The following is a 20,445-nucleotide window of genomic DNA, read 5'->3' as shown; positions in this document are numbered from 1 at the left end:
GACATATGCAATGAATAATCCATTAACCTATGACTCACACATATATATGGACATATATACGACTTTAAATAATAAAAGACACTGTATAGTGTGGATTTAAAAATCCATATCTCATTGGACTTCTGGTCCATGTTAAACTTATGATCATTATCATTATGTTGACATCAAAATGAACATATATTTCAGATCCCTTATTCACTAGTCCATTATATCATGCATATGCATTATTTATGGGTTCCATCATATACTGGTATCATCATATAATTCCTCAAGGTACAATTTTTATTTGCATGTGTAGGGAATAATTTCAAGCATCCCACATTTTAGCACCACTGTGATCATACACTTAAGCATGGTGGCGTCCAAAGGGAAGGAAGCTAGAGCAAAAGAGTCACCAACAAGTTTTAGGAACTTGTAAACCGTTCACAGGGTGAAGGTTACACCCCTTCACGATCCATGAGATCGCTAACTTACCAGTGGTCCGAAACCATGATTGGATATTCGGGGATGAAGGTACAAATCCAACCTAAAAGAGATTGAAGTTTCCCTAAATAGGTCTCTACTTTATTCTTCTCATATTCATGTGCACTTTCTGACTAACATACAATCATTATATTAGCCCTAAACCTGTTTAATCTATGTTGGTTGATTATTAATGCACAAACAAATCTATTATTGGCGATAACTTGAATTAAAATCACATTAGCCTAAATAACATTATTTATTATCTTATTAAGCGTGATTTCAGGTACAAATTCCCTTTAAACCTGCAAGAGAGGGCGTGATCAAGCAATAACAATAATATCAAGCAACATAATAATATTGACACAACAAATCATCATCATCATCATTATCTCAATCTCAAAGCATAATAATATTATTAGCAAGATCCTAGGCATGATACTAACAAGATTAATAACAACTCCTAGCATGTCACTAAACAATAAAGATTAAAGCTTTATCCCTAACATGACACTAACATACATGATATAAGAATAGGAAGCAACCTAAACATGATACTAGAAAGCAATAAAAGCATCCTAACATGATAATTGGAATTAATAAAATCTAAGCATGCATTCTATATCAAAAAAATGATTAAGAAGTTATCTAATTACTTACTTTGTTGTCTCGTATCTCTTTCTGTCAATACAATACACATGTTAGTAACTTCAATAAAAATATTAAATTGAACAATTAATTTAAATAATTTAAATAGGGATTTGGAACCAAACAATAAGAACTATCAACCTTTCATGTCTAGGGCAAAAGCAACTTCGAGCTTGGCTAGGTGTGTCTAAGTCTCGTGATGGACGTATGGTGTTTTTGAAAAGGCAAGGCTTAGAAATCAAGAGAGAGAAAGATAAGCTTTAGATTTTAGAGAGAGAAAATAGAAAGATGATTGTTGATGATTGAAAACGGGGAAATACGACCCTATTTATAGAGAAAAACATTCGGAATCGACCAGAGAAGATCGAATTCCAATCGAAGTAAAACTGCTTCCATCGTGACGTGACAAGGCCATCGCGACGTGATGGAGCTGTCGCGGTGCAACAGGCCTATCGTGGTTCAATGGACCTGTCGCAGAGCATTGGTGCTGCGGGATAATATTTGCTGTACGGAGTCCTTTTTCCAATATAATTAAATACTTAGAGTCTGTACTGTATCATTATAAATCAGATTAAATCCCTTTAAAACTCTTATTTTATGTCAAATGAAATTCTTTAACTTTTCTAAAAATATATAAAAATGTAATTATTAATCCTAATAAATTTAGAACTTAAAATAATCTTTTAGATTATTCTAGAATATTAAAGTAATTGCTAATGACTTTAGGAATGATAATTAATAGACCCTCCACTTGATCATTGGGTCACCCATAAAACTAATTTAATATTTGGGCCATAATTTCCTCATTATTCATCGGAATCGGGCTTATAATATATCGTTGGAAATCCCTTTTCGATCCCCATCCAACTACACTATTGTTGGACCGATATCATGGACAAAACTAAATTAGATTGGATATTTTTCATAAATAAGGTACGAAAAGAATATTTTTGAAATCAAAATGAAGTATTTTTATTAAAAACAAGGGAATCACAAGACTCTTTCACATTTCACTTCGTTCGATAATCAAATGACGTGAAAAGTACTCATCACTGAGTTTGGTTTTGGAGAGACACAATTTGGTGTCTACAGAAGCCCCCACTTTGACAGAGTTTGGAGAAACATAAGTTTCGAAAACAAAAGTCAATGTACCGATAGGGATAGAGAATGAGTCAAAATGTTCTGGGATCCTAAATTATTCTTGTAACGCCGATACCTGCAAACTAGCAATAGTTAAACAGATAAGAGAGTTGGAATCGTGTATCTTGCACCGTCGAGTACACGTCTTTGGAGTAACCGATTTGTTTGTTGCTGCATTTTGTTGTGACAACCTCCAAAAGCTAGGGAACATCACCGAAGACCACTGCTTGTAGTCATCTTTAGTTTTGCGGTTACAATCTTTCACAAGCTAGGGAACATCGTCGAAGATCGCTGCTTGTAGCCATCTTCCTAATCTTGTCTGTGCTGCGACTCGATCATTTGATTGACAACTTTCCACGTCTCGGGAATTCTAATGCGAACCACCACGTCTTGAGCGATCAACTAAACGACAATCTTCCATGCCTCGGGAATTCTTATTGTGAACCATTACGTCTCGAGCGATCCATTGGATGATGGTTTTCCACGTCTCGGGAAATCTTATCATGAGCTTCTACGTCTTGAGAAACTCACAAGTGAATGATGACAAATTTCCTCACCTTGGGAAACATGTCGTAGACTCCTTCGTCTTGAGTAGTCTTCTGAATGATAATTTTCCATGCCTTGGGAAGCCTAATAGTTTAACAGTTTCTACGCCTTGAGAGTCCTGCCGTGAGCTTCTACGCCTTGAGTAGCTCGCAAATGAAATTTCACTAAGTACCCACGCCTTCGGATGCAATCGCCAACTTCTACACCTCGGGAAGTGTGCATCAATCAATAATTTTTCTTCGTCTGGGGAAAACTTGTTCGATACTTATAGGTCTCTTCACCTCGAGAAACTTGTTGTGTGAGTCGTCCATGCCTCAGGACACAATCAATTTTTGTTAAATCAAAGTTGTTTTGTTCGAAAACCTCCACATCTTAGGGAACGCCGTCCAAGATTGCTTTGCCTTGAGCTATCTTCTCAAATCGGGTGACAACTTTCTCATCCAAGGGAATGTTGTCGAAGATCACTATGCCTTGAGCGGTCTTCTCAAATTAAGGTGACAACTTCCACATCTTGGGGGATGTTGTCGAAGACCACTACACCTTGAGCCGACTTGTTAAATTCTCTCATCTTCACGCCTTGGAAGTGATAGCTTCTCGTGTCATAAAAAAAATTGCGTCTTTTGCCTTAGATCTTTGTAAAGATAACTTGTCCGTTTGGGACTTAGTGCACCTGCATCTATGTTTTGGACTATAGGACTTTTCTTATGTTTTTCTTAGGGTTGACCTAAGGTTTGCTGTGTTTGACTTATTGTGTTTGGTTGACTTGAGGTTGACTCAAGGTTTAGTGTATGTGACTCAATGTGTTTTGACACGTGTGTGTAGACTCAACTCGATGTGAAATGACATGACTCAAAGTGTACATGACTCGTGTGCGCATTGTGTTTGTGCTCGTGCGACTTAAAATGCAGAAAAACAAAAATTTTCCTTGATTTTTGTTGAGGGTACCTGTAGGGAATATTTCAAGCATTCCACACTTGAGCCCCACTGTGATCATACACTTAAGCATGGTGGCGTCCAAAGGGAAGGAAGATAGAGTAAAAGAGTCGCTAACAAGTTTTAGGAACTTGTAAACCGTTCACAGGGTGAAGATTACACCCCTTCACGATCTGAGAGATCGTAAACTCCAATAGGTCTTGAACCATGACTGGAAGTTCGAGGATGATGGTACAAATCCAACCTAAAAGAGATTGAACTTGCCCTAAAAATAGGCCTCTACTTTATTCTTCTCGTATTAATGTGCACTTTCTGACTAACATGCAATCAATAGGTTAACCTAACCTGTTTAATTTATGTTGGTTGAACATTAATGCACAAACAAAACTATTATTGGCGATCACTTGAATTTATAATCATATTAGCCTAAACAAGATTATTAATTATCTTATTAAGCATGATTACAAGTACAAATTCTCTTTAAACCTGCAAGAGAGGGCGTGATCAAGCAATAACAATAATATGTATCAAGCAACATAATAACAATCATCATCATAATAATAATATTCTCAATATCAAAGCATAATAATATTAGCAAGATTTTAGGCATGATACTAATAAGATTAATAACAAACCCTAGCATGTCACTAAACATTAAAGATCAAATCTTTATTCCTAGCATGATACTAACATGATAATAGGAAAGAATAGGAAGCATCATAAACATACATAATATTAGAAATATTAGTTAACCCTAAACATGATATTAGGAAGCAATAAAACATCATAACATGATACTAGGAATCAACAAAATAATCTAAGCATGATTTCTATATCAAATATCAATAAAGCAATTAAATTACTTACTTTGATGCCTCTTATCTCTTTCTAATAACAAAATACACACGTTAGTAACTTCAAGGAAAATAATAAATCAAACAATTAAATTAAATAATTGAAATAGAGATTTGGGACCAAACCCTCAGAAATTATCAACCTTTCACGTCTAGGGCGAAGGCAACTTCGAACTTGGCTAGGTGTGTCTAGAGCTAATGTATGAGGAATTTTGTGAGAGGGAAGGTTTAGAAAAAGAATATAGAGAAAGCTTCTAGCTTTTAAAGAGAGAATAGAGAGAGATTGTTGATCGATGAATTGTGAATCTTGAAAAATGGGGAGATACGACCCCTATTTATAGGAAAATAGCACGGGATCAAAGAAAATAATATTCGGAATAAAATACCTCCTGTCGCCAACGACATGAGTCAGCGCTAGACGACAAGCTCGTCGCCAAGCGACGAAGGTCAGCGCCAGGCGACGAAAGTCAGCGTCAGGCGACAACTCTGTTGTCTCGCGCTGGTTCAAAAGTACAATGCGCTATTACACGCAGAATCACTTTTTAAACTGGTTACAGGTAATTCTGCGTCCAAGCAGATTTAAAATCAGATTTAACATATTTTATTCAAAATAAAACATCTTTTAAAATATAATTATCAATCCTAATCTTATTAGAATTATAGAGAACCTTCTAAATATTCTAGAAGATCAAAATCAATCCTAATTACTTTAGGAATAATAATTAATAGGCCCTCCTCTAGATCATTGGGCCACATTTAAAATCATTGGGCCTAATTTTAATTTAATCCATAACTTCCTCATAATTCATCGGAATTGGGCTTATAATATATCATTGGAAAGCTCTTTTCAAACCCAATCCAACTACACTATTATTGGACCCTTATCTTGGACCAAAACAAATTAAACTGGCTACTTTTATATAAATAGAGTAAGAAAAGAAATATTTTCAAAAACAGAAAGAGAGATATTTTAATAAAAATATCCTCATCACTAGACTTTCCACACTTTCACTTCGTTCGATAATCAAATGACGTGAAAGGTATTCATCACTGGGTTTGGTTTTGGGGAGACACATTTGGGTGTCTACAGTATCGACTTTCTCCCGAAAGAGAAAGACAAAGAAGTAAAGTGTTTGGTGCATGTTGAATGAGCTTAATCAAATGTATACGTCGATGTTGTATCTCATGGTGCAAGGATTTTAGCATCCTAGGCTATCTCAATTGTTGACTCGATGACGAAAACTTAGGCACGGAGGCTAAGTACTTCATACTTTGTGATGCAATGATAATTGTGATGGTGAGCGATTCTAATATGACAAGGCATGTTTCAACGTTGTGTTAATTTTTCATGACCAAGGGGTTCCTAAAGGAAAGATTATTTGATCAAGTATCTGTGACGTGTGTGAAAGTGACACTAAAGTTAGGCCGCAAGGGCTAAGTGTGTGGAAAAGTATTTTGAAAATAGCCAAATGATGGTGACTTTTAGGCTAGGTAGGCTAATGATGTAGGGATGAAGCCTCCAAGTCTAGCTATAAATAGATAGGGATGAGCATTGGAGATCCCTTGTTATGATCATGTGTGAATGTAAATATGAATGTGAATGCATTTTTATTACGGCGTCACCCCAATGTGAGGTTGCCTACGTATCCGTTAGGAATCAGGCTAAACGTAGCTCTAACCGAACCTCGCACAAGTGTACATATACCTCAAAGAGGTCTTTTAAGGGTTGTAACGTGGTTAGGGTAAAGGTCGAAGAAGAAGGGGATAAAGGCTCAAGACCCTAGATAAGCCCCCAAGGTGTGCAACCTTGCTTTTGAATCTTTGTATTTGTATGCTTGAGGTTTCCTCACTTTTGAACTCTCTTTTGTTTATATTTTTGCTCTCTCTCTTTTTCTTTCATTTTTTCAAATTCGAATCCTTTTTTATAAGCGTGGGAAAACCCGATCATGCGGTCTATCACTCACTTGGCATTCATGTTTCTCAGGCACGGTACCGAGCACTCGATAAGTGACGTAATCTAAGATGTGTTCTTATCAAAGATATTTTCATATCAAAGACATTGGAACACTTTCCCTTTTGCACACTTTAGTTTTTGCAATTTTAATCTTTTGAAATTTTTAACATCACTCAAGCTTTCGCTTTTTGAAATTGCATAAGATGCACACCATCCCATTCCAAGGTGAGGTAGATGTGGGTTGAAAAAAGAAAGGTCTATTGTTAGACGAGGCTCAAAGTGTTTTATCAAGAAAGGATTGTATATTTGAAAAGGGTAAAAGTGATACAATGTGGCTACAAGAGGTGCCTCAAATCATTAGTATACCTTGTGCTTAGTTTGGCATGGATTTTTTTTTTTTAAATGCAATGCAATGATCATATGCAAGGAAATAAATACTCATTTTATTGAAAAGGAAAAGGATAAAAAACAAACTCTTAATAAATCTAATGAGGAAGATGAGGAATGCATATGCTAGACTTATTGGGGAAAGGAGGAATAAACGAAAAAAAAATAGAAAAAGAGGTTCCAAAATCTTATCGTTGAAGCTTGCCTCGTGTCTTGTGCTCTATCATCATTCGGTCTTCTTGCCAACTGGAGGTATGGGAAGCTTGTTATTATCGATCAAATATTAGATGGCCTCTTTTTTTGCTTCCAAAAACTCTTAGTAATATGCCCCCTACATTGATGGTACTTCCAATGAGCATTAGAATCCTAATTGGGTGACCTATTTTCGGGTGCTGGATCTTAAAGAGGTCCAATAAGAGTGATGAGTCCTTTTCCATAGAGTCGATCGAAAGCAGTATTGTAGTTCATCCCAATCGGGGTAAACTCTTTCCTTAGTTGCTTTTTAGGTCTTTGGTTATCCATGGCTAAGACTTCGTTAAGGTCAAAGGTACTAACATTGTTACTAGAGTAGGTGTTTTCGGAAGAAGAAGGATTGTTATTATTCTTTCCTTTCCAGCCACTATTGATGTTGTTAATAGCTTTTTGTTTTGCAAGGTCGTCTTCAATGTCAATACTTATGTCATAGATAGCCTTGAAAGTATTCAAATTGTTTTGATACTTTAAATGTTTTGAATACTTTTCTTGGAGGTTCTTGATGAACATCATCACAGATTCCTTTTCAGTAGGAACTTTTACCATCTTAGCGAAAGTTTCCCTCCACTTGTTGAAGAAGGAAGTAAATCCTTCGTTTTCCTTTTGCTTCAACATCTCAAGCTCCTTATGGTCAGTTTTAACTTGGATGTTGCACTTGTATCTATCAATGAAAGCGTTTGTAATAGATTCCTAGGAGGAGGTCTTCTCCTTTTCTAGGAAGAAAAACCATTGTTGACAAATGGTTTCAAGAGATAGTGAGAATGCTGAAGGAAAGACCTTCTTGTCAATTTCCTTAATACTCATTATAGTCTCGAAAGCTCTTAAATGAAAATAAGGGTTTTCGGTAGGTTTGAACTTAGGGATGTCATTGGCATTGAACTTCTACGGAAGAAGTTCCTTGTCCACTAAGACCCCTTGGGAGCTAATCCCCTAAAACTTGTAGTCGTTGGAAATTTTTCTAAGGCTTTCCTCCATACGCACAAGTTTTTTTTTCTTAACAGGATCGTTGACTTGAAGAGCAATATTCTTCAACATCTTAGTCAAGTTGTTCATGTTTTGCCTTAGCTCATCGACTTCCTATTGGGTAGCCATTAGTACGAACTTTCTCCGGTGTCTGATGAGTTTGTCAAAGAGTAGTAATTGAATGAAGGTGTTGTCCTTGATTAATCGCCCTTCCCTCCTTGACCAAGTGCTGTAGAAAGGGAAGTCATGGATACTTGTTGTTAATTGTTTGACTCAAACTCGATTCAACATGCATAGATGGGAAAAGATCATGGAAGAATGAGGGGAATATAACGTATGGAGAAAGCATGTAGGATAGTGGAAAAATGATGTAGATGGAGAGATGTGGAAGAATTTAGGAATAGAATGGACCCCAACTCAAATGACAGAAAGGACGACTCATGCATGAACCTAAGACATGGTCATGGTGACACATATACAAAGTGTGTGCTTTTGACTAGTGAGTGAAAGTGGCATGCTTGACACTTGTGTAAGACCATGGGACCATGTGTCTAGATTCGATTAAGGACTGAATGAGACTTCGATTATTAATAACTTAATTAAACATACTTGGCGTGAAGACACAAATAGAGAACTGGACCATCGAGTAAACAATGGCATTGTCGCATCGTGCGAGAGCCATTGCGGCGCAATATTGCTATCGCGTCGCGATGGACACCTGCGTGTCGCACATGTATGGTAATGGTATCAAGATATGTTATCAATGTGCAACATATCTTGATAACATATGGACGAAAGTTGGCTAGAAAACATTTCAAATAACCATTATATATATAGGGATCATAAGTTTAATTAATTTTTTGCCAACTTACTCCAATCCCCCCTCCCCCTAAGTTGGTAAAATATCTCATATATAGGGGCATCACAATTCTTCACCAACTTAGTATACAAATTTGCAATAAAATTCATTTCATGGGAGGATCATAATCAACAAAATTTTATCTCTCAAAAGAATTATATTAAACAAGCTTTTATCTCTCCTAGAGAGCAATTTTAAATTATTTCTTCATTAACTATACATTGCATAACGCATATGTATTTATTAAATCTTTCATAATTTGTTCTCTTTAGGAGATCAATAATTCAACATCAATGGGGAGACATATGTTGTGTAGTTGAATTTCCTTCTTTTCCTATTTTTTATGTGCCGACATACAATAGCCCCAATCAATAGAATTGTTATACAAATTTAAAGTTACTTGTAATTCAACTAGGTGATGATCTTCTAGATCACTAGAAACCTTGATAGTATGATACTAATTAAATATTCAAAATTTCCATATAAAACTTGTATTTGGTGAGTTTCTAGTCACCTATTACTCTTTCATATGAAAATTTATTCAAAATGAATATATTATCTCTTGAAATTTTCTTCAACACAAATCATTAAAAATCACAATCCAAATATAGCTCAATCTTAATGTTATATCTTGCCATTCAATTCAGTTCATATATCTGACATTGAGAGAGTGTCAGCACATTCTCAAATAAAACTTCTGGTTTCCATAACGAGCATTTATTGAACCCGGATGGCCTAATTTAATTATCACATCCAATCACTTCTTTAATTTGAACTCTGATCAGTTTTCCAACACAAGTGATCACTTATTTAAACTTAATTTATGCATGTGCATGAATGTGATGTGATATTACAACGCCAGCATGTGTTTCTTTATACAATTGGCAAGATAATCAACTAATATTTGATCCAATAATTACTTATATATACTCTGCTAGAGTTTTGACTAGAATCTTTATACATGTTAAATTGGTTGGATATTTCATACTCTTTTGGAGTCTTTTATATAATCATGAAACATATGAATCTTACTAAAAGTGATTTTATTCTAGAAATGTAATGGGATTTATCATTTCCTCAAATTTGTCATTGTCAATAGTTGCTCCATTCCTTTTCCAAAGGTTCTTATATTTTAACTCTATTGGATTACAACGCTTCAGATGTGCTTTAGGTTCATTAGTAACCGATGTTGTCCTTCTGGGACAATAATTTTAATTGGAGCATTTATAATTAGTATATGATCAATGACATTTATATCCATCTTCAGGATTGTATCATTTCAAAATATTTAAATAACATGTAACCACTTCTATAAAGTAAATCGTTACTCCGTCAAAAAAAAAAGAAAAAGTAAATCGTTAATATTTAAGTTAATGAATGTATCAAACTGACCATCAATATATTTTATTATTTACGTGCAAGGATAAAAGAATGGAATAATTAATATAGTCTCCCCCTAATCCTTGTACGTAGGACATGAAATGAATCTAACAACATTTAAATCTCATCCACAAGGCATAAATTCTTTTAGCAATACATGAATCAAGCATAACAAAGTTATTCTTACAAACTTGTTATAGAGAGTAGTACTCTGTATAACTTATTTGAGATTATTGCAAAACAAAACACCTTTTAACAATATATCACCAGATATATATAGGAGGGATCCGGTAAGAACCCCTCTTTATATAAGAACTCTTTTTTTTTTATGTAAGAACACCTTATTTTCAAAACTTTTTTCTATGTTCTAATTTTTTTTTGCTTATGTTCTAAACTTTAATTTTTCCTATGTTCTAAATTTTTTTGTGCTTATGTTCTAAAGTTTTTCCTATGTTCTAAATTATTTTTTAGCTTATGTTATAAATTTGTCCTTATGTTCTAAATTATTTTTTCAGCTTATATTTTAAATTTTTCATATGTTCTAAATTATTTTTTCAGCTTATGTTATAAATTTTTTCCTGTACTATAAATTATTTTTTCAACTTATGTTCTAAATTATTTTTCTGATGTTCTAAATATTTGCTATTTTCTAAATTTTTTTTCTTATGTTCTAAATTTTTTCTGTTTATGTTCTAATTTTTTTTCAGCTTATGTTCTACTCCTTCCATCTCCAAAACTTCGACCATTTTGGGTCGATTTTGCGGTTATTAAGAAACTTAAATAAAAAGAAATAAAAATATATTGAAAAGATAAATTTACATGTGGTTTGTAAAAAAGTAGAGAGAGATAAATTGGTGGGTATTTTAATATAAATGAGTCGATCATTTTCAGACTAAAATTAGGCCAAAAGGCTCGAAATTTTGGGGACGGAGAGAGTAAAATTTTCCCTATGTTCTAAATGTTTTTTCTATGTTCTAAATATGAACACCTCAAAATTACAGAAATGCCATTACTAAAGGATCATTTTATATGGTTAGATCAAAATTAATAAAAAAATTGAGATTGATTCTTATATAAGATTGAATTCTTTTATAGAGGAGGGTTCTTACATGAGCCTCTCTCTCTGGGATGCAAAAGAATACTTGGATCATAATTGTTCTTATTCGAAGCAAGACATAATATATATATATATATATATATATATATATATATATATATATATATATATATATATATATATATATATAGGGAAGGGATCCGGTAAGAACCCCTTCATATATAAGAACCCTAGTTATATAAGAACCATTCTCAGTCGTAGGATTAGATTGATTTGAACGGATCAGATTAAAGGAGGAGAAGTAATGGCAGTTTTGTAAATATGAAACCGCCACCTCTATTACTACACCACCAAACCCAAAAAATTAGAACATTCTCTTCCTACCCATACATACTTCCTACACATTCACTGCACTTTCTCTCTCCTAAAACACAACACCACCATTAACGACCAAATACAAGTTTTAATTCAATACTTTACCCAAATTTGAGGTCAAAATCAACGATCACTGTTAAGATTAACAAGTATAATTGAGCGGTTTGACTATATTTTTTCGCAAAGACCTAGATTGATGCAATTCGTCAGATTTGATCGAGTTCGTTTTTTTAATTCTTTGGATGTTCATTGCTTTTGTTCATGTTGTGTTTTAATTCGTTATTTTCGTTGTTCTAATTCAATATATTTGTTGTTTGTGTTCAATTCGAATTCAAAAAATTATTTGATGTTTTAGAATTTGTTTATTTTACCTTAAATTTCGTCATTGAGTTGGTCTAAATCTGAATTATACATATTGGTTATTTGTGTTATTCGAATTCATCATTTTTATTGCTAATATAATGTTAGGAATTTGTGTTAACATAAGAAAAAACAAAAGAAATTAGAACATGCGAGTTTGGAACATAAACCGAAAAATTTAGAACATAAGAAAAGGTTTAGAGCATAGGAAACATAGTTTAGAACATGAGAGAAAAATTTAGAACATAGGATAAAAGTTTAGAACATAGGATGAAAAACTTTAGTACTTAAGAAATAAAATTTAGAACATAGGGAAAAAGTTTAGAAAAAAAAAATTTAGAACATAAGGTGAAAATTTTAGGATATAGGAAAAAAGTTTAGAACATAGGGTGAAAAAATTTAGAACATAGGAAAAAAGTTTAGAACATAGGGTGAAAAAAGTTTAGAACATAGGGTGAAAAAATTTAGAACATAGGAAAAAAGTTTAGAATATATGGTGAAAAAATTTAGAACATAGGAAAAAAGTTTAGAATATAGGATAAAAATTTTAGAACATAGGGTGAAAAAACTTAGAGCATAGGAAAAAAATTTTGAACATATATAGGGTGAAAACATTTAGAACATAGGGTGAAAATAATTTAGAACATATAAAAAGGCGTAAGTAAAAAAAAAAAAAAAAAAAAAAAGCTAAAACCTATTAGCTCAATTGGTAGAGCACTATGCAAATGCATAGAGGATGTAGGTTCGATTCCTACATAGGTTATTTTACTATGTTTAAATTTTTTTTTCTATGTTCTAAATACAAAATCCTCAAAATTACAGAAATGCCATTACTAAAGGATCATTTTAGATGGTTAGATCAAAACTAATAAAGGGCTGAGATTGGTTCTTATATAAGATTGGGTTCTTATATAGAGGAGGGTTCTTACATGAGCCTTCCTCTATATATATATATATATATATATATAGTTATTAATTTCTTTTAATATTGCTCATCACAAGAAACACAATCACATAAAATTAAAGTAATAGATACAGCAGTATATAATATCAAGTTAATAGCAAACCGTTGACGATTTATCGGGGAAACGTAATAAACAAACAAAATAAACATCTTCATGCCAGGATGGAATATTAATGGAGCTAGATAAAATTACCCAACATGAACATTGGCAGTACTAATACTAAAAGGGTGGACTAATTATTCTCGTTTCCAATTCAGAGCATGGAAACTTTGACTTCAAAAGCAGAATCATGAACCTAACGAACAAAACTTGCCAAACGAGTTATAAAATTACTCTCTAATATGTTAGAAATTTAGAAAAACTTTTGTATACACCCAATTTACACTAATATTTGTGTATATCGAGTAATATAAGTGTAACTTTTAGCTAATTTTAGGGTAACTTTTTGCCTTTTTTTAAATAACTTTAAACATAATACAATTTTTATATAAATAGACAAAAAGAAAAGTTTTATAAAGGTAATTTAATTACATTCAATCGCTAATAATTGATTTTTAGTCATTTAAAATGTGATTCTTTACTAATAAAACTTAGTTATTTTTTATTTGTATTGGGTTAACTTTATACATATTGGGGTAACTTTTATTCATTTCAGGGGTAACTTTAAATCACTTTAGGCTATCTTTATAATGGATGTAATTATTGTACACCCAATCTTTTTAAAAGTTTGTGTATTCACATATCCATAAACGAGTAAGCATAACTAGCCGAAATAAGCATAAAATAATTTAGAGTTTTTGAAGTCTAAACAACAAAACCTCTATCATAATCCCCTTGTATAACAAATCATACAATGCATCAAATTAATGAAATAAAAATACATGTGCTCTTGAATTACCCAAAGAAATAAAGGCCCATGAAAAGAAAAACCACCAACAATCTATCAATTAGAATTGGCGAGTATCGGAGGAGTATGAAAAAAAAAAAAAACCTAAACCTAACTTTCCAAAACTCATTACAGCTACGTGACAACCACAAATAAATTACATCACCAATTTTAACAACATCAATCATATAAACGACATAAATTTGCTCCAAATAAAAAAACATGCTAAAATCAAGATATCAAGAATCAAATATTTGAAATCAAAAAACCGTCTCAGATTGTTACTGAATAAGCAAATAAAATGATAAATACTTATCTCAATGTTGCGTATAGTAGATCAAACTTCCTGTGTCATGGTGAATCACTGACCTAAAAGACGATTCCTAGCTAGAGGTGGAGTTTGGTGCTGATAACATGTTGTAAAATAAAGGGAATATGAGAGGAATTGAGGAGAGAATAGATCAGTCTATCATTCCATTGAGTAAGGGATGTATATATATAAACAATATTTAGGGTTTTTTTAGAGAACATTAAACCCTAAACCTAGAATATTCCAGAGGGTACATGAATATAATGGGCATCCACACAATATTTCATAACAAATTTAACTTTTTAAAAGGTAGAGATTTTTTTTTTTTTTAAATAAAAAGTTAGATATATTCTTAAGTGACCCTCTATTTTATTAGTTGCTCTACTTTCTTTTAATTTGTGCTCGACCATATTTTACACAACAAGAAAAGGGCCGTTTTGCGACGGAAATAATTCGTCGCAAACTGGCAAAATTCCGTCGCAAAGTGACTTTGCGACGGAATTCCGTCACAGGCATGGCGTCGCTCGAACTTTCGTAGCAAACAGTCCTTTTGTGACGGAATATCCGTCGCAAAGTCACTTTGCGACGGAATTTGCGACGGAAAGGTAGTTGTAGCTGAAAACAACATTTGCGACGAAAATTCCGTAGCAAGAGGAATCATTTTGCGACGGAATATTCCGTCACAAATTTTGCGACGGAATGTAATTCCGTCGCAAAATGGATTCTTTTGCGACGGAATAGTCCGTCACAAATTTTGCGACGGAATGTAATTCCGTCGCAAAATGGAGTTTTTTGCGACGGATTATTTTCCGTCGCATGTGTGCGACGGAAAATAATCCGTCGCAAAATACTCCATTTTGCGACGGAATTACATTCCGTCGCAAAGTTATTGTAATTTTAATTTTTTTTTTTTTTGTATTTTGTTTTTTTTCCCTGGAACCTGTATTCCTGCAATCCTGTTTAATTTTTTTGTATTTTGTTTTGTTTTCCTGGAACCTGTATTCATGCAATCCTGTTTAATAAAATACGTGCATTTAAAATAATTTCAGTCAAAAAGTCCACGCCCTAACATAATTCAAATATATACAACACGTAGCCGTAACTACCAAGTACGGTACATGATATAATTTTTTAAACTACAATGTCATCCATATACAAAAATCGAAAAATGACACCTAACTAAACACAAGCTGGCTGTCCTTGGCCTGCACCACCACCACCACCACCACCCGGGTCGTTCCTGGGGTCTCGAATCTGAGGCTGAATCGTAGAACAAGTGAAAGGAGTGGTCAATCCTGTAAATCTACTGGCTAACTCCTCTAAGAACTCCTTGTTCTTCCTCTCGATTTCAGCCATCCGTTCTGCCACTCGAGCCTCCACTCGAGCATCGAGCTGTTCCGCCACACGGCTATCGATCTGGCTCTCAATTGCTTCCACCCTCTCATTCAACTCCTTGTGGAAGTTTTCCTGCATTTGAGTTATGACCGACGGTACGTATTGGCTGGAAGAACCCGATCCTCGTCCCCTAGATGTGCCGTAGTACAAGTCAGCACCAACACCAAGACCTCTAACACGACCCTTCTTATTACGACCACCAGCCGCCTCAAAGAAAATTTCATTTTCAGACAGTTGGGAACCCTGGGTTCTTGATTCCTCCTGTCTGTGTTGGTACGCCTCCTGTAACAAACAAAGGATATACAATGCAGAAATAAAAATAAAGAATGAGAACCAATAGTTTGAGGCTTGATATAGTTCATAAGTGGCAATATAGGTTCACTAGGTCCTAAAACTAGGAAAATTGGGTGAAAATGGGGCGTTTTTGGTTCTAACTTGTCTATTTCTCACATTTGTTATCTAATGAACCTATTTTTGACCTTAATACACCTAACTAACATAGTTACTTGAGTTTGAGGCTTGAAATTGTTTATAAGTGGCAATATAGGTTCACTAGGTCCTAAAACTAGAAAAAATGGGCGAAAATGGGGCGTTTTTGGTTCTAACTTGCCTATTTCTCACATTTGTTATCAAATGAGCTTATTTTTGACCATAATACACCTAAATAACATAGTTACTTGAGTTCGAGGCTTGAAATAGTTCATAAGTGGCAATATAGGTTCACTAGGTCCTAAAACTAGGAAAATTGGGTGAAAATGGGGCGTTTTTGGTTCTAACTTGCCTATTTCTCACATTTGTTATCTAATGAACCTATTTTTGACCTTAATACACCTAACTAACATAGTTACTTGAGTTTGAGGCTTGAAATTGTTTATAAGTGGCAATATAGGTTCACTAGGTCCTAAAACTAGAAAAAATGGGCGAAAATGGGGCGTTTTTGGTTCTAACTTGCCTATTTCTCACATTTGTTATCAAATGAGCTTATTTTGACCATAATACACCTACCTAACATAGTTACTTGAGTTCGAGGCTTGAAATAGTTCATAAGTGGCAATATAGGAAACAAGTGGCTTGAAAATGGGCGAAAACTAGTTATTACCGCAATTTCCTTCGCTCTTTTGTTCGCAGGAACCTTCCCTTTCCCGGGCACCTCCTTGAAGTGTGTATGCAAGAAGAGATCAGGTGCTGATGGAAGCTTCCCTTGATTCTTTGCCGCTTTGCAATGTGAACAAGTGAACAGTATTATTAGATACAAATGTAATTAAGCACATATAAATACGTACATTCAATTTTTTATACAACAACTTACCAGCTTTTTTGCATGTTGTACCGCAGAGATGGAACCTTGAAAATGGGTCGGTTCTATTTCATTATCCATAGAGCCAGATCGTCGGTTCAATCTGTTCTGTGCTGACCTCTTCTTGTAAACGTCATCCACTTGGGGAATATCCATCATCATCTTGTGGATGTCTTTTGAGATCCAGTCTGGCTTTCTCCCTCCCATCCTTTTAGTGACGTTGTAGAACATTTGTCGCAACCGAGTTGCAGCATAAGTATCAAACGCCCTACGCACTTGCCCCTCCAAAGCAGGTGCCCAACTGTAATGTTGCTGAATATACAAAAAACTCTATTAGTTACATATTCATTTGGTTAAATTTATGACACCTATTATTTATAAGTTAAACTTATACCTTGAACAAGGTGAACCAATGTTCCTTGGTGGGACCTTCAACCTCGCTGTAGTTCTTCCAAGGAGCTTTGTAGTAGCCTTGAATTACATCAGTGACATTCCCCTTTACAGCGTCATTATCAAACCTATGAAACAAGGGTATTTGTATTAGCATTATATGAATAACAAATCAGAATTTGCCCTTTTCATTTAACATCTTACCAGAGCATAGAAGGTTCCAACACCGGCATGTTAGACCCGGTTGAGCTAGGTTGCTCAAGCTGAGTGTCATCCGTATCCATACTCGAACGGTGCACGGTACTCGGCTCCGCCTCTGAATGAGGGGTGGGTACCTGAGTGTCACCCAACCTGGTGGCATCCTCGGTGATGGTAACCGGAACAGGAACCTGCAAGTGATAAGAAGGAAACTCTCTGCTCTTGCTTGATTTCTTCTTCGGATCACCCCGTTTACCCATTGATACCTGCATCATATTCATTTCACATGATAGGTTTTTCAATTAACAACAAATATAACATCAAATTGAATATAACATCAAATTAAATCACAGTTAAACCAAGATACGCATCCAAAAGCAAAAATTAAGTTTCATTGTCTAGAGTGTTCGATCTTACAATGACACCAACCATGACAAGGTTAATACAACAAATTGAATACAACGACAGAATCATTGTTAGCCTAATCAAGACTCTCATCACTACTGTCATCAATATTCTTGTTACTACTAGATTTACTGCTGTACTCATCACTACTATCGTCTAATATGACATCGCCCAAACTATCCTCATCACTGTCACTACTCTCAGGATGATCTTTGCAATACTGAATGAATTCCTTAACCCCTTTCACGAATCTAGGATCAATAGAATTCCGCCCACACAACCTCTCATACATCCAGCTACGCTCTGTTCGTTTCATTGTCACAACTTCTACACAACTCACGCATATAATCATATCAGTCACAAACAATAGTAGCAAAGTATCAAGCTAAGTTCTTTTCTTCATAAAATCAAACCTACATGAGGTTTTAGATGACATATATCCAGGGGTCCTTACCACTCCAACCTAACCCATCCTTGGACATCTTATCTCACTAGTGAATGTATGCCTAGTTTTCAATTCTATAGAAAATCCGACAGCATATCCCTACAGTTCTCCAAGTACACGATGTAGGTAATTAAACACACCAACATATGTACCCAGAAAACATTGTAGAGAAATGAGACGCCAAGATATTCCATAGAATCAAAAACATTGCATACATTCACCACCTAAAGTGAGATTAAACGTCAAAGGACAGTCCCAACCGGGGACTATTCAAGACATACTCCTAATGTGTATGTCTTGAACGGGTATCTAGGAATAAGAAGATGCAAATGCTTTCAAATCTTAGTGAACATATATAATTAACATACATACCATAATTGTTTAATTTAAACAAGTTTAAAGCAAGTGATGAAACACATATAATTAACACACAATTACCCACATTCAAATAAACATACATACACTAACATGTATTTTTAAATTAACATATATTTTAAACTAATCTAACATATATTTTAAACTAATCTAACATATATTTTAAACTAAACTAACATACATTATAAACTAACTAACATATATTTTAAACTAAAATAACATACATTATAAACTAATCTAACATATATTTTAAACTAAACTAACATACATTAAACTAATTCTAACATTGCAATATATCTTAAAAATTAAACTAATTCTAACATTGCAATATAAATTAAACTACACTACACTAAACACAAGTAATTAAATAATAAAATTTAGTTACAAATTAAATTAAAAAACATAATTAGAAAAAGTTAGGGTTTACATTAAAATTAAATTGAAAACAAAAACAAAGGGGGATAGTGGAATACTCACCGGGATTTGAGGGTGTTGTGGCGGAAATCCGGCTGCCGGAAGGAGGGTGGTGTGGTGGCTGCACACCGCCGGCGAACGGAGGGGCGTGAGTGGGCTTGAACGGAGGGGGTGGCGTGGGTGGGCGTGAGTGCGCGTGAGTGGGAGTGAACGGAGGGGGTGGGCGTTAGTAGGTGTGAGTGGCCGGATTCCGGTCGTTCCGGTGGCGACAGCGGCGGTGAAGTGGCCGGATTTTCTTTCTCTCTCTACGCTTTCCTCTATCTCTCTCTACGCTTTCCTCTTTCTGTTCTTCGTTTTCTTTTTCTCTCTCCTTCAGCGAAACTTCAGTTTTTTTTAAAAAAATTTAAAAACTTTTTGCGACGGAATTTCCGTCGCAGAATCCGTCGCAAAATGTTTTTTTTTTATTTTTTTTTTAATATTGTTTTGCGACGATTATTTCCGTCGCAAACAAACTTTTGCGAGGGAATAAATTCCGTCGCAAACTTTGCGACGGAATTTCCGTCGCAAAAGTTTGTTTCCGTCGCAAAGTTGCGACGGAATTTATTCCCTCGCAAATTAACCCTTTTTGCGACGGAATTGTAGTCCGTTGCAAGGTTTCCGTCGCAAAATGACCTATTTCTTGTAGTGTTATTACTTGCTGCATTTCCCTTTTTAGAAATTTTAACAATAATTTGCCATTCTCTTTCCTGCTAGCAGTTTTCACATATTATATTTTAATATTTTTCATATTCTCTCTCTTCCCCATGCCACATATACCTTTTTAGATTTTTTTTTATTTTTATTTTTTAACCAATCACACTTCCACCATAAAACAATATTTTCAACTATTATTTCATAAACTCCAAGTCCGGAGAAATAGAGCAAGTATTAAAATACCGAGGAAATAAGTGTGGAGGCCCCAGTTTATCTCCTTGATAAACAATATTCGCTTATCAAATGACAAAACTGTAAATAAATCAACAAGTTTTCCTACTAATTATGGCATATTTGGAAATAAATCAACTATTGTGGGATCCATTTTCAAGTCATTATGGCACATTCATAAATAAGTTAACTATCGTGGGGTCCATTTTAGATAAAAAGTTGTTGTTTATTTACAGTTTTGTCATTTGATAAATATATTTTGTTTATCAAG

At 34.4% G+C, this 20,445-nt stretch overlaps 2 protein-coding genes across 2 annotated transcripts; both read right to left on the bottom strand.

The window, feature by feature from the left end:
- Positions 1 to 15,510: 15,510 nt before the first annotated feature.
- LOC145565273 (uncharacterized) lies at positions 15,511 to 17,011 on the bottom strand. The gene is made up of 3 exons (XM_081625330.1): positions 16,996 to 17,011; positions 16,826 to 16,941; positions 15,511 to 16,008 (listed from the first exon to the last, which is right to left on the bottom strand). The coding sequence occupies exons 1-3, from the start codon at positions 17,009 to 17,011 to the stop codon at positions 15,511 to 15,513; spliced, it is 630 nt and encodes a 209-aa protein (XP_081481456.1).
- Positions 16,977 to 19,444, bottom strand: LOC145563993 (uncharacterized). The gene is made up of 4 exons (XM_081624364.1): positions 19,314 to 19,444; positions 17,618 to 17,877; positions 17,418 to 17,541; positions 16,977 to 17,335 (listed from the first exon to the last, which is right to left on the bottom strand). The coding sequence occupies exons 2-4, from the start codon at positions 17,869 to 17,871 to the stop codon at positions 17,012 to 17,014; spliced, it is 702 nt and encodes a 233-aa protein (XP_081480490.1). The 5' UTR covers positions 17,872 to 17,877; positions 19,314 to 19,444; the 3' UTR covers positions 16,977 to 17,011.
- Positions 19,445 to 20,445: the final 1,001 nt, after the last annotated feature.

This window comes from Chenopodium album, chromosome 10, assembly GCF_948465745.1.
Source record: "Chenopodium album chromosome 10, dcCheAlbu1.1, whole genome shotgun sequence".
Classification (NCBI taxonomy): domain Eukaryota; kingdom Viridiplantae; phylum Streptophyta; class Magnoliopsida; order Caryophyllales; family Amaranthaceae; genus Chenopodium; species Chenopodium album.
Note: the sequence above shows the minus strand (reverse complement) of the source record. Positions and strands in the feature narration are given on the sequence as shown.

Excerpts from the sequence above, each read along its gene's own strand:
- LOC145563993 (XM_081624364.1), bottom strand. The coding sequence starts at position 17,871 with ATGGGTAAACGGGGTGATCCGAAGAAGAAATCAAGCAAGAGCAGAGAG. Across the intron at positions 17,542-17,617 it reads TTGGAACCTTCTATGCTCTG|GTTTGATAATGACGCTGTAA; the intron begins GTAAGATGTTAA and ends CTTGTTTCATAG. Across the intron at positions 17,336-17,417 it reads ATTGGTTCACCTTGTTCAAG|CAACATTACAGTTGGGCACC; the intron begins GTATAAGTTTAA and ends TTGTATATTCAG.
- LOC145565273 (XM_081625330.1), bottom strand. Across the intron at positions 16,009-16,825 it reads AAAGAGCGAAGGAAATTGCG|GAGGCGTACCAACACAGACA; the intron begins GTAATAACTAGT and ends TGTTTGTTACAG.